Source organism: Chanos chanos, chromosome 5 (genome assembly GCF_902362185.1).
Source record: "Chanos chanos chromosome 5, fChaCha1.1, whole genome shotgun sequence".
Classification (NCBI taxonomy): Eukaryota; Metazoa; Chordata; class Actinopteri; order Gonorynchiformes; family Chanidae; genus Chanos; species Chanos chanos.
The window spans coordinates 48,256,106-48,270,357 of NC_044499.1; the positions used below are offsets into that span (position 1 = coordinate 48,256,106).

At 40.3% G+C, this 14,252-nt stretch overlaps 2 protein-coding genes across 2 annotated transcripts; one reads left to right on the plus strand and one right to left on the minus strand.

Moving 5' to 3' along the window:
- Window positions 1-391: 391 nt before the first annotated feature.
- six3b (SIX homeobox 3b) lies at window positions 392-2,647 on the plus strand. The gene is made up of 2 exons (XM_030775259.1): window positions 392-1,083; window positions 2,458-2,647. Exons 1-2 carry the CDS (start codon window positions 392-394, stop codon window positions 2,645-2,647), a joined length of 882 nt encoding a protein of 293 aa, XP_030631119.1.
- A 9,116-nt stretch (window positions 2,648-11,763) lies between these two features.
- six2b (SIX homeobox 2b) lies at window positions 11,764-13,951 on the minus strand. The gene is made up of 2 exons (XM_030775267.1): window positions 13,392-13,951; window positions 11,764-12,094 (listed from the first exon to the last, which is right to left on the minus strand). Exons 1-2 carry the CDS (start codon window positions 13,949-13,951, stop codon window positions 11,764-11,766), a joined length of 891 nt encoding a protein of 296 aa, XP_030631127.1.
- Between the last annotated feature and the right edge of the window lie 301 nt (window positions 13,952-14,252).

Sequence of the window (14,252 nt, forward strand, 5' to 3'; positions counted from 1 at the left end):
ATGCTGGAATAATATTCCACCCACTAATCCTCCTACCGTTGAACGAACTGGCACACCATTCGTTTGCTTGAAACATCCCGCAGAGAGTGGCTGACTCTGATTGGAGAACTGGTAAAACCCCGTGCGCAAAGCAAATGTGTGGAGGGCTTTTGCGCACTGGCTAATGACTGGCATGCTTGACAGTGATTGGCAGTGCTGCCATGACAACTACAGCACGACACCAGGAAGACCAATAGAAAAGCGAAACAAAACGTTTCAACGTTACACTCTCGGTTGATTAAGAGTGGATATTACTCGGCTGGTGGCATTAAAGCGATCGCCGCAGAAACACAAAGTTGTTGTTTTGCTGTCTTTTTTTTTCATCAAGGTTGTTTCTTACTCCGGCAGCTCCATGGTTTTCAGATCACCCTTAGAGCTCTACCCCTCGCATCTTTTCCTGCCGAATTTCGCAGACCGTCCTCTGCTTTTGGCAGGCAGCCTGCCCAGAGCGAGGTCCCCGGAGGACTTACCAATGTTTCAGCTGCCCACCCTCAACTTCTCGGCGGAACAGGTAGCCAGTGTGTGCGAGACGCTGGAGGAAACTGGGGACATCGAGAGACTTGGACGTTTCCTGTGGTCTCTGCCCGTAGCACCAGGTGCCTGCGACGCGATCAACAAGCATGAATCAATCCAACGAGCCCGTGCAGTGGTCGCTTATCACACTGGAAGTTTCCGTGAATTATACCACATCCTGGAGAACCACAAGTTCACCAAGGAATCGCATGGTAAACTTCAGGCAATGTGGCTCGAAGCTCACTACCAAGAAGCCGAGAAGCTGCGTGGTCGCCCCCTGGGACCCGTTGATAAGTACAGGGTGCGAAAGAAGTTCCCCCTGCCACGGACCATCTGGGATGGCGAGCAGAAGACCCACTGTTTCAAAGAACGGACGCGCGGCTTACTTAGGGAGTGGTACCTTCAGGACCCCTATCCAAATCCCAGCAAGAAAAGGGAACTGGCTCAAGCCACTGGACTGACTCCCACTCAAGTGGGCAACTGGTTTAAAAACCGAAGGCAAAGAGACAGAGCTGCAGCTGCAAAAAACAGGTTAGTTTTCATACGCACGTATTTAACAATAACATCGTCAGTCTCGAAAAAATACGCGAATAAATGCGCGAACAGTAAAACTACGTTAACTCGAGAATTAGAGATAAAAAAAACTGCTTAATAATGTGTCTTGGTTTGAAACAATTAGACAGTTTCACACAATTTAATTTTAAAAGACAGTAACTTTTAACTGTTTAGATGAGGCTTTATCTGGTCTGAAAAACTTTCCAACTTCCATCATAACAAACATTCATTACATTAGAGAATTTTATTTAATACATACAAAATAACTGACCGTTTTTTGTAATTAAATCCTATTTATGTGTATGTTATTACTTCACGACTATGTTTTATTAGAAATTTAATAGGTTATACACTGGTGCAATTGGTAAACGAGACAACTTTGGATAATAACAATTTTCTTTAAAAGATTCACTTGTGGATGTAACAATATCATTTAAAAGTTCATATGTATAAGTGGAATACAGCAGAGAACGTATGCATTTGAGATCTTTATAATTACCAATAAAGGGCAAAGTGTAAATTATTCTGCAACATATTATTATTATTATTATTATTATTATTACTATCATTATTATTATTGCTATTATTATTATTATTATTATTATTATTATTATTATTATTATTATTACAGGAGTCCCAATTGCTTAAATGATTAAAACGTAGAATTATTTTTCTTTAACTTAGAACTGCGTTGTATCGCACGGCCTCTCTTTCTTAGTCTTCACTTTAGCATGTTTGGTTGGGAGACAGGATATCCAGTTTCCGTTTGTTTAAAGCCAAACTTTGATTAAAAAATCTAATGTACATACTCTCCACATACATTTGTTTGCGTAAAATGAGCTTGAATGACAAGGTTAGAAATCCACGGACATATTCACTTTCACAACAGCCGCTACGACAGCAGTAACTTCGAGATCCCGTTATGACTTAACACTTCACATTGAGTTACTGGGTTTATAAAGAGTTTATTATCGTGCTCCACATTCTCTTAACTTTCTTTAACTTTAAAAACTGAAATTTTACATTTGCGAGGTAAATAAAGACCACATATTCCTGAGTAATGTGTATGCACGAGTCGTATTAACATGTAATGCGTAGTTTTACAGAGAACTTTAAGTAGTCGTCGAAAAAGAATGTCTTTTCCTGTCTTGTTTATGCGGAATGCGCCAAGGTTTTTGTAGCACGTCGAAATTCAGCTCGACAGCTGGAATGTTAATCGCTTGCGAGCCCCATTGCGCGCAGAAGAATAGGCTATACAAAGAATTTTGCACCTAGTCTGATTCAGTGCAAACATTTAGAGTTTTTAAGTTAACCGTTCTGTTTTTGTCTCTCTTTATTCGTGTCTTGTAGGCTCCAACATCACGGACTCGGACAAAGCAGCCTGCGCTCCATTTCTGAAACTGGGTGTACCCCTCACAGCTCAGCGGAGTCACCGTCCGCGGCTGCAAGTCCCACCACCAGTGTCTCCAGTATGATGGAGAGGGTAGATACTGGTACCATTCTCTCTGTAACAGACAGTGACTCAGACTTCGACGTATGATGCTACAACAGAAAAAAGGGGTGTATTGGAGCCCAGAAAAATAAACTGTGAAATTTCGTGGATGACATGGGACCAACTGACATTGGCACTGATTTAATTGTTGTTCGACAAAAAAAAGGAGAAAAGCATGCCGTTCTTAAGCGCTTCTGTTGGACCGACGCCCTTCCACATCCAAGGCTTAACCATAATGCATGTTAACTCGTTTATCTTTTTTTTTTTTTTACATTTTTGAGGCGTCAGACAGCACCATAAAGAGGATTCTGAGAGACATTTGAATCTCTTTCGCCATTTTACCTCTTTCAGCTCCCCACAAGTGACTATGCCACTCAGTGGAGAGGCATCTTCTTTTTTTTTCGTGTGTATGTGTGTGTGTGTGTTTATCAGACAATCGTGGAAGTCAAAGCACCTTTTATCCTTCCGTCTCCGACTCAACTACAGATGTTCAGATTTTGATTTTATTTTAAGATTTTATATTGAACTGTCCATGTAATGCGGTTTCCCTTTTATCTGTAGAATATTCTAGAGATGCTTGTATATGATATTGCAATTACGCCATCCTCTTTCCTGCAACAGCGTTCTTAATTTTGTGTCCATAAGATGTGTCTAAGTGTCTGTAAAGTGCTCTAAAATTTTAATGTCTTTATTTTGTTCGTTTTATACTGTAAATTGGTCAAATTGGCGCTGAAAATACAGTGTTATGGGTCACTTTTATGCAAATAAATATAATTTAATATAATGTCTATCAACGTCTTCATTTATTTGAGAGAGGACATATCCGTTTTATTGTGAGTGGGTTTTTTTTTTTTTTTTTTTTTTGGGTTTATTTATACACAGATCAGTGAGATATTAAATTATACCAGCAGTCAGACAAAAAAGACAAAAATGGCACTGTGAATTTCTCTTACCTTAATGATATTCTGGAGCTAGTCTAAGTTTTCTTTGAAACGAATTGATTATGTAGAGCTTATTATTATTATTATTATTGTTATTATTGTTGTTGTTGACAGTAATCATTTATAACTAGACTTTATTTATTAAGTTTGCATAATTGCGTTCGCTGCAGTGTAAAATGATCCATCGGCGAAAAGTTTAATGCGGGATAAATTTGCAAGTATAGGTCACTGCTAAAGCTCTTAAAAGCCTTTGTGTGAGGTAAGTTCGAAGGCCTACTGAAACGTCTGAAACTTACCCCAGACTCGCGACAGACAAACTAACTAATCGTGTCTTCTCCACTACCTTCTATCAGGACAACTACCAGTACCTTCAAATTTAGAAACTGAAGACTTATTTGTCTGCTCTAAGAAGACATGAACATTATAACAACAAATATAACTATTCCTAATTTAATTTAGGGGTCATTTATTGTTGGGCTAGGCGACACCAAATCAAAATATCAACCACACCAGATTCCTAGATCTACCTCACTCACACACTCAGACCCAAAACTTAGCTGATACTGTGGACACTATTCTAAAATTTTGTGAAATATGACATCTTGATAAACGGAGTGTTTATACACAAATATTTTCAATGTTATCACCACATAGCACAAATGTGTAAATGTTCTTATAGAAGTTACAAGAATATCGCCAATCCTTGTTGTAACGACCTCATCTTAGTTCCTGTAATGTTGTGCACGAATCCTTCATAAAAGCAAAGGCAACCTACATATCGAGCTATGGCACCTTAATTACAGTCGCGCTTTTATAACAAGCTCTAAGGGTCAACAACAAATCGATGGTTTGTTTGTGGTTCTCTCATAACACTCCGTAGTGTATACCGAAAGCTCGTTCTCAGCTTCCTTTATTCTGTGAGGATTTCGCTGCCCTGTTTTTTCCCCTTTGATTTCATCGCTTAACTGAACACAACTTTCTATTCGTGTTTAGTCACGCGGCAGTTCCCCTTGACCTGGATTCACTGGGCCGCACGTAGTGCCGACATAGACGAAAACAAATGCCTACCTCGTCGCAAGTTGGAGCGGTGCTTTTCTTAACAGTCGACAAATGACTTACGGAGCATCACATGAGATAAGGGATTAAAATCGAAAGGACTGAATGTTTTTACAGTCCACTTGTAACTTTAGGTAGTTTATAAACACGCAAAATGTGCAGATTAATAGTTCATGCCGTCTGGGGCTATACGATACGGCGGGGTCAGTTTTGAGTCATAGTCTTGCGATAATCATCATATTCGCGAGATGCTGGCGATGGTTTTTTTTTTTTTTTGTTTGGGGGGGGGTGGCATTACATCTATTCAACAGAAATTGGAAGGTCACAGGAGTAGATAAAAGAAGAATGGCTGCAACAGCTGCTTTTGAGCTTTAATTTGTAATGGTTGCCAGGTGGGGTAGAGCCTCTCCCCTGCACACGGTGGGTCACAGCTGGTCAGCGCGAGAACACTTTGATTTAAGAATACTTTCCTTCAGACCTCTAACAAGCGCTGATTCTGACTGTATTTCTCTGGCCAGCTTACCTTCGCCTGGTAGCAGCAGATAGATACAGACTATCAGCACCTGCGATTTCAGCAGTGTAGTCTGACCGGCCTCACCTCCTCAAACTTGACACCAAGTGAGGAATAATCTGTTCTTCTTAACGTCTCACTGCCCATTTCAGAAATAGACGTCTATACACATTATGATGCTAATCCTCCATGCAATGTGAGAACTACATTAGTAGGCCTAATGACGCCAGTGGGGACAGAACTTTTAGTTTTTAAATTCCAATAAGTCTTAACTGATTGGTCTCCGATTTCACTTAATAAGCTGATCATCCAGTAAGAAAAAAAAAAAAAAGAAAGCAAAACTAAGACAGCGGGAATGCTCCCGAACGCAACTGGTCCTAGTGAAACAGACCATATATTCTGTGCCCTTCCTGAAACTGCTCCTGAACAGAAGTAGGTGTTACTGCACAGTACTACACAACACGCCTACTATGACACACCCACTTCGCAGAGCCAAGCTTAGGGTTATGGTTATGGTTAGGGCTGTGGTTAGGATTAGGGTTAGGGGCCTGTGACGTTTAGGGTTAGGGAGGTATCCCATTGACGGTTAGGGTTAGGGAGGTACCCCACCGACGGTAAGGTTTACGGAGACACCCCCACGTCTCACACTAATCCGGAAGTTATCTCAGGGGCTGTGTCGTGTACTGAAGTGGGTTTGTCATGTAGTCAAGTGGGTGTGTCGTGTAGTCTGCGAGACTGCCGTTTCTTGAATGTGACGGGTCTTCTCGTTTAAATTTATGTGCTTATACCGCCACCCTGTGGAAGATATAAGTCAAGTCCCATAGAAAATACTGTCCTTATCGCCCACACTCTATGGAGTCACAGTATGCTGCGGTTAATGTGTTACTGCTGCTAAAAAAACAAAAGAAATATTCATTTATATACACATTTCATGACCAACTGAAATAACTTCTTCAAGGCTGCATAAATGCAAATATCTGTTTTCAGCTGAAGTATGTGATAAACCCAGCACAGATGTACCTAAAACATACTATTGTGTAGTAATTGCATTACTTATCTCAGATTCCAAAATGTTAAGTATTTTCTAGTAACCCTTAAAAATAAAAACGTATTTAGAGGAATCTGTATTTCACTCAAGTGACTATAAAAGCATTTTCCAAATCCAGTCCTGGTACCCTTTCAGTGTGTCCCTGTGCTAGGCACTCTCCAGTTAACCAGTTAAAGGTTGTTGATTAGCAGATGCATCAGGCATGTCAGTGATGGATTAAAACTATGAATCTCTGTCAGTTAGTGTTGGAAAGGCCGCTCCTCTGCGCATGCGTCACGCAGAACTTTCCAGTGAGTCCCTGAGACTTGTATACTGAAGCGAAGTACTCGGGAGAAGCCCCATGTGTTAAGTGTGCGTCATTGCTGTGAAAACCACACTGATACATACAACCTGTATCCTGCTGTGTTTGGATGAAAGTATAGTTTGAGTTGCATTTGACGGACTACTGTTTGTTCCGACGGACACCCCAGGAAGACACCCACTTCACTCATACTACACCTTATGCAGTCCATCCATTCACCACCCATCCAACAGTTAGGTTCCCGGGGCTGGATTTTAAAATTCCAAATAAAAATATCAGTAAGCGATTTAATACGTCTGTCTGTACACGACAAATATTATAGAGAGTACACCACAATGATTTCTACCAGGAACAGCACAAATCATATTGCCAATTCAAAGGAAAAGAGTTTATCAAGGGACTGTACATTTACACTTATTCAGTTAGTAGATGCTTTTGTCCAAAGCAACCTACATGGTGAGTACATACAATACATGCATAGCTAAGCTCACATGTGACAACAGACAACCTTGATAAGTAAGCTATGCAGTTATAAGTTTGTACAGTATGAGCTGGTAGGAGCACCCAAGTTTCAAAACTAGAGCAGATATTGGTGGAATAGATGAGTCTTCCAATGATTGTAGAGTGTATTTAGAGAGTTAGTCCTGATTTTGAGTCAAAGTTTATTCCACCACTTTCAGGTGTCTTGCAGCTGAGCAGAGAAGAGTTCTCTCTGGGGCATATGGTCTGTTTGTGGTCTATATCTAAACTAGTGCTGTTCTACTGGCAACTCTATATGCCCTACCAGTGTCTTCAGTCTCATCCAGGGAGATACCAGAAGCCAGTTCCGGGACACCAGTAATGAAAACATGTCATCATGCATTGAGATGCATTGAGAACCAGTCTTCTGGAATGGTTGTATTGCATGCCGTTGTGTGCCGTTTCCCTGGATGCTTATCAAGATCCAGAAGGTCAGACCATACCTATCAAAGTATACTACTCAAGTCCTGGTCCAGGCATCAGTCTCATCATCTGCTCATCTCTAGACTGGACTACTGCAACTCCCTGCTGGTTGGTCTACCGGGGGAAACGGCATAATAGGGATGATAGGGAATGATAGGGAACCAAAGAAGTTAAACTGGACATCGATGATCACTCTCCGTGCAGTTCCGTGCAGATCTGGAAGATGATAGTGTTGTTGCAGAGGCCAGGTTGATGAAGCTCTCCCACCGGATTGAGGCCTCGGCTGGAATGAATAGCAATTTTGTCGTGGAGAAACTGAGGAGCAGATGGCATTCCATCATCCGGGCAGGCTTCTGTCCTTGTGGCGAGCCTGGTGTGGAAATGACATGCGGAGGTGAGTAATGTCCACATGACAGTGAATATGCATTGATCGCTGTCGTGTGGATGACGCTCGCATAGAATCTGTGTGAGCTGATGAGTTCCAAGGGGTAGATACTCTACCTCTCCACCACACCAGATAAGATCACCCCGTCAGGTAGATCTTGATCCACTTCAAGGCAAAGCCTGCAACATCAAGGTCTGAGAGATTTGCCAGTAGAATCTGTCGGCTAGAAGTGTCAAACACCAGAGACAGGTCTAAGATACCGACGACTGTTGATTCTGAGGTAGCTCTCACAGATCGAAGTGCTTCGGTGAGTGACAGAAAGGTTGCCTTTAATTGAGTCTCTCTTCCTTAATCCAGAGGGATCTAGTATCCTCTTCTCGGAGAGAAGTAGAGACAGACCATTCTGTGGTTTTTAGAAAGGACAGGCTACAGGCCATAGATACATTTTTCCACTCTTCCTCTTCATTTTTATGCTCTGTTTGACTCCAGCAGCAGACTTTGAACTGATGAAAAAGCTATACTGGTTCTTGATTGCTTGAATACACATATCAAATGTAGACTAGTAATGCCTTCCTTACTCACGGTGGTCCCGATTACTCCATGCTCAAGCAAACTTTCATCTGTAACTACATTGTAGTAGTTAAATGTTTCAGACTATTCAGTTAGCATTTAATTAATTTCTATTGCATTACCAATTTGTTATTACACATAATTATGGGATTATGGTGTAACTATATAATCCGATTTATGAGGCAGAATTTTTAGGATATTGTGATACACTTGAATGAAGTATATTTTGCTACACTGACAGCAAGACATACAGTCATAATAATGCTGAATATCCACACATAACATTTAATGTCCACTTTAATATAAACTAGAAAACTATAAACATATAGATTCTTCTGCTTTTTTCAAAGCTAGAACAGATTAATTCAGGGCCCAGCCAAGAAAGACATGTTTATTAGATTTACAGTGGTGAGGGAATATAGACACATCACTAATAAGTTGGTCTAATGCAGACCTGGAGTACTAGAGATCAACAATTAAGCAATATCACACGAGAGCGAGTGCTGTCCTGTTGTATATCAGCAAGGCTGTGATTCGGTCGTAGACAATCAGTTATACAACATTTCTACAAACAAGGCTGTTCAAGTAAACTTAATTTGACACAATAAATTCTATTTTTTTTTTTTGGTCATTCATTTGGCTCCGCCGACAAAAAATTTCCCTCAGGATTCCATTTACACATGCTGTCAAGCAACACATAAACAGTTTCTTGATTGCAGGTTAGCTACCTCGCTACCTGCTTTTTATCATACACGAAAAGGGTGATTTGGATGCTGACAGTCGGTCTAAGTAACCTACCAACCACTAGGTGGCGATATGAGGAAACATTTGGAGGTTCTGCAAGTCTCATGCCGCTCGCACCTGTTGCGATGTAAACCACTAGATGGCATTGTATTTTACAAAATACGAGTTAGAATCTTAATAAAACTTTCGTTCCCATTATCCCCATCACAGATTTCAGGACGTTTGAGGATATCTCAGTCGCAGTGTCACGAGGTATATTTCGAACATTTGCGCTTTTACTCGCCTCTATAATACGTTGCGTCTAATCGCTACATTAACTACTGCTTTAAGTTTTAACTGGCAAGTAGGTTGACTTAAATTCATTTTCATTCATTTCATTGTTCTCTCGTTTTGCAAGGTCAGCAAAGACAAGATGGATAAAGGAGAAGAATAGAATTTTACCCAGTCAGGGCTTCTCTCAAAACATTCTAGTGAACCATGAGTAGGATGATACGATTATAATTTATGTTTCATTAGTGGAGATATGGACTTAAACACAGACAAAATCAACAATTATTCATCTTTATAAATATTCAGAGCTGCCCACACAAACAGCTCATCTTTCTGAATGTTAATTGAGATCTCTGACATGATCACCGCACATTTGTTCAACATCTGAGGTACATGGCGTCAGACACTGTTCCACAGATTGAAAAAGATTTTCACATTTTTGGGGGTTTTGGAACTTACCCAGTTGATGTTAATGTAAGTGAACTGCGTTTCAGAGACGCTTGTATTATTTGGAATTCATTTTGGGATTTATTCTACATCTAGCGTGAAACGTTTATGAACACTGGGTAGCCTAATATCCACTTCCCTTAACTGGACAAAAAGTCTTTAAAAGCCTGTAACCAGTTGTAGATTCGGTCACTGCATTAAATATACAGGCAAATAAATATTTGGGAAATACTAAAAAATACGACTCAAGATTAAATATTTAGATCTTCTTCAAACAAAATAGCTCTAGACAAAATATAGTTTACTTTACAATGTTTAAATATGAGACGTTTTAAGAACTGCTGAATTGCAGCTCTGAAAAACGTGGTATTTCGTTGATTTTTTCACTATTTGTCTCGGTATTATTGTCAGATATTATTTTTCTCGGGAGGTGAGTCGATCATAGCGTTTACTTCAAGTGTAGTAATTTACGCATTTCATCATTTTATGATCATTCATAATAACATTGAGTTTTGCAGACAACAGTAAAATCTGAGGACTCAGCAAACTCCTCAAATGACGGAATATACTGAAAATGATCGATTTAGCTCGATATAATCATTTTAAGTACAATTACAACAGCTTAATTATTCTCATTGATTTGTGATTATGTTGCAGTTATATTTTTAAAATACTTGAAGAGACTTGAAGATCCAGCAGGCCCTTTGTGTACAGAGTGAAACAGACAACAGGTAACTACGCAAGTTTTAACAGTGCAATATTCGTTCCATAATAATGTCCAGCACTGAGATCAAGGTTTGTTTTTTTTTAATGCTCAGTGACTCTATGTTTCATACGTTTTAGAATGCTGATGTAAAAGTATGTAATTTGACGGACGCAGTTCAGGATAACATTGAAAGTGCTGGCATTTCTGACATTGAGGCCTGTGTTTGGCTGGTGTTCCAAACAATACTCGAAAAGGAAGACAATGAGATACAGCTGCAGAAGTGAGCGAGAAGGTTTAGCTCTTGGCTGCGTGGCTGTGTCCAGTCTGACACAGCTGGGTATGACCGAGGTTTGAATGAAGACACCTGAACTGGTCTATGGAGCTAAATGACAATAAGGACTATACTGGGTAGTGGTGGGTTTTGTTCGCAGTTTTATTGACGGATGATTGATTTAACCACTGACGACATGTAAAGTTTGGAAACCGCAGGCTAAACTGATTTCCGTTTTTCTCCGGGGGTCATCTCGTACATTTAACGTTTTAAGAGGCAGCTCATGTACCTGCGCTCCATCCTCCCCCTCCGCCGTTTACGACTGTGATTGGTTGAAGCTGTAGTATGTTCCATATCAGAACATCTGAATTTCACTATAACCTACAATACCAGTGAATACGTAGTATAGATAAACCCAAACTATCAGCATCTGTCAGTTGTGACAAAAACATGTTGAAAAATAGTGCCAATAAATTATAAACGAAACAACGTTTTAAAGAAAGAAAAGAATAATAAGAAGAAGAAACTTGAAGAACAGAAAAAATACCCAATCTTTACTTAGTAAATATATTTAGATTTATTGTTTACTTTCAGTCCTAAACATACAAAAGGAGCTATCATTTGATTTAGTTGCGTGTTGGATCATCTCCGAGAGACCTGAGGGAAACAAACGGGTCCTCAGTATGGAAAACGTTGGGCATATCATATCCTCTACACAGGCGGCACCACTATCCCGTGCCAGACAGTCTGTAGTTTTGATAATGAGAACACTAACGAGCAGAAGGGAGATAAGCCTGGTGTGAAGAATAACCAAATTACATCGTAATAAATTTCGCATTTAAAGAGAGTATTTAAAATACTTTTTTTCCGACGAGGAAAAAAAAAAAAAGTCTGTCCACTCCAACTTTTGGCTTCGGCAATGACGTGGTCTATCAGCTACGCACGAGCCACCTGTGCTTGTTCCATCAGCTATTACGATCCTAGATCCACCAGGCTGGCTGACATAGGATTGAGTAAGGCTTCGTGCATGGAAAGATGGTGATGGTGGGTGTGTTGCTGATGGGTATGATGAATTGTTTCAGCGCCACTGACGGGAATGGCGCTGGGTCCAGGCGGAGGCGCGAAGCTGTGCAATGGAGGCAAACCTGAATTTGAAGACATGAGCATAGCAGGACTCAGGGAAGTGTGGTCCGGGGTCCCGGCTGGCGACTTCTCGTCGTCAGAACTCTCACACAGTGACTTGTTCTCGTTTATGTGTGAGGCCAGTGGGTTATGTCCGTTCGGATTGGCGCTCTCATTTTCCCTGTGGGGGGGAAACAACCATATTTATTTAAGAGGTAGTGATATCGTTATATTTCTGGTCGGTACAGAGAGAACTCCATAAATCATGTTGTTTTGCTTACTGACAGAAAGAAGAACAACCTTAGTGGTGATAGTAACATTATGAAAAAACAACTGCAACAATAAAGTACCCTACATTTCCCCACAACTTATTCACAATTACGCATTATGCATCACGGTAATGAATAAAATAGTTTTTACATTGAAAAAGAAAATGTTTGAACTCCAAGGGTAAATTCCCCCATAGATGATTTTATTTATAATGAAAGAGCCAATCACAACAATAATATTTATGTCAATCAGCCCATATAGATGGTTGTAATTAGGACATTATTCGATTGAAATCGTGCTGGCTCAGTTTAAAATCCGTGAACGTCCTCTCCTATAAGAAAATCAAACGACGATTTTACTCATGTATTGATTACTAAGTATATATGGTATGGTCTGTATTTGATTTAAGTAGACAATACGAAAATGACTGCTAAAGCGTTAGTTTTCAGTTCTGTTTCATTTGATGTAATCTTATGACTTGATTACAGCACAGTTTGTCTTTAAGGTTTTATCTTTTTAAAAGAAATTTAAATGACGAAAGCATTCAAAATAAATGAATTTTCCAATGTCTGAGTCACATTATTAGCCTACTACCACTGTGTTGTCAAATGTGATCATAAGCATTTGAAGTGAGTTTCAACCCCAGTTTACTTTTATAGTTAGTTTTACAGTGTTAGCACAGCACTAGACCATCTCTGTACAACCTTATCTTTGGAGATTTGCAGGGACATAACAGTTTACCAACCAAAGTTTACTGTAGACTATGCGTTTTCTATGGCTATGCGTAAGTCATTCTGGAAAAGAGGGTCTGTTTAGCGAGGCTAGATACATGTAGGATACTTTGGGATTGCTGACAATTCAATTGTCACTTAAAGTTTTCAAATAATATAAACGAGTGTATTTGAATTAAAAATGTCTCGCCATTCCCTCTTGATTATATCCGGTATGTAAATTTCATAATCGATTACAGTTACATTGTGCGCTAAACATAAAGCTAAATAAATTATATAGTTTTTCACAATTTATTGTGAAAGTTAATGCGATCAGCGATCCAGTGGCCTGTGATTGGCTTGGTGGATTTTATGACCTTATCAAGAAATTTTTAGGTCAGCAAAGCATCTGGTAATCACGGTGCGGAAATATGAGACTATTCTGAGAAGGGCCTCCTTGAACAGCGGCTTGTGGGGCAATGAATGTTTGTATCTTACCTCTCCTTTGCCTCTGCTGCACGATCCCTCTGCCGTCTGTTCTTAAACCAGTTGCTGACCTGGGTGGTCGTAAGACCAGTGGCCTCTGCTAATTCCCGTTTCTCTCTTGGGGAAGGATACGGGTTGTGAGTGTACCACTCCTTGAGCACACAACGGCTCTTCTCCTTGAAGCAGTAGCTGGTCTCCTCGCCATCCCATATGGTTCGGGGTAAAGGGAACTTCCTTCGGACCCGGTACTTTCCTACTGCACCGAGCGGACGACCGCGCAGCTTTTCCGCTTCTATGTAATGCGCTTTAAGCCAGAGCTGTTGGAGTTTGGGGTGATTATGCGGAGAGAACTGGTGGCTCTCTAGAACTTTGTAAAGCTCCCGAAAGTTTCCTCTGTGAAAGGCAACCACAGCCTTCGCTTTAAGGACACTCTCGTTTTTATGTAGGTGTTCACAGGCCGGTAACGACCACAGAAATCGGCCGAGACGTTCAATACTGCCTCCCTGTTGAAGAACCTCGCAGACACAAGCAACTTGCTCTTGGGTGAATCCAAATGTTGGTGGCATAGCCATGACTGTAGTCAGTGGTGTATCTGACCTCCCCCTTTAAAACTGTCTCTGTTCTACCCCAAATTGCAGAAAGTGTAGTGAGGCACAAAGGTCTTCCTTTTTCCACGAATTAACACTCGCTGTTCAAATTCCATGGGAGAAAAATTAGTGACATTCAAATAATAACAAATGGCATAGCGGTTCCATTTCAATATTTCTCAAAACCTCAGAACATTTTAACATTTCACTTTCGAAATGATCCTATAGACTAATCCAAAACCTGCGAGAAAACAAGCAAATTAATTCAACCGAGTTGAGTGCGCTC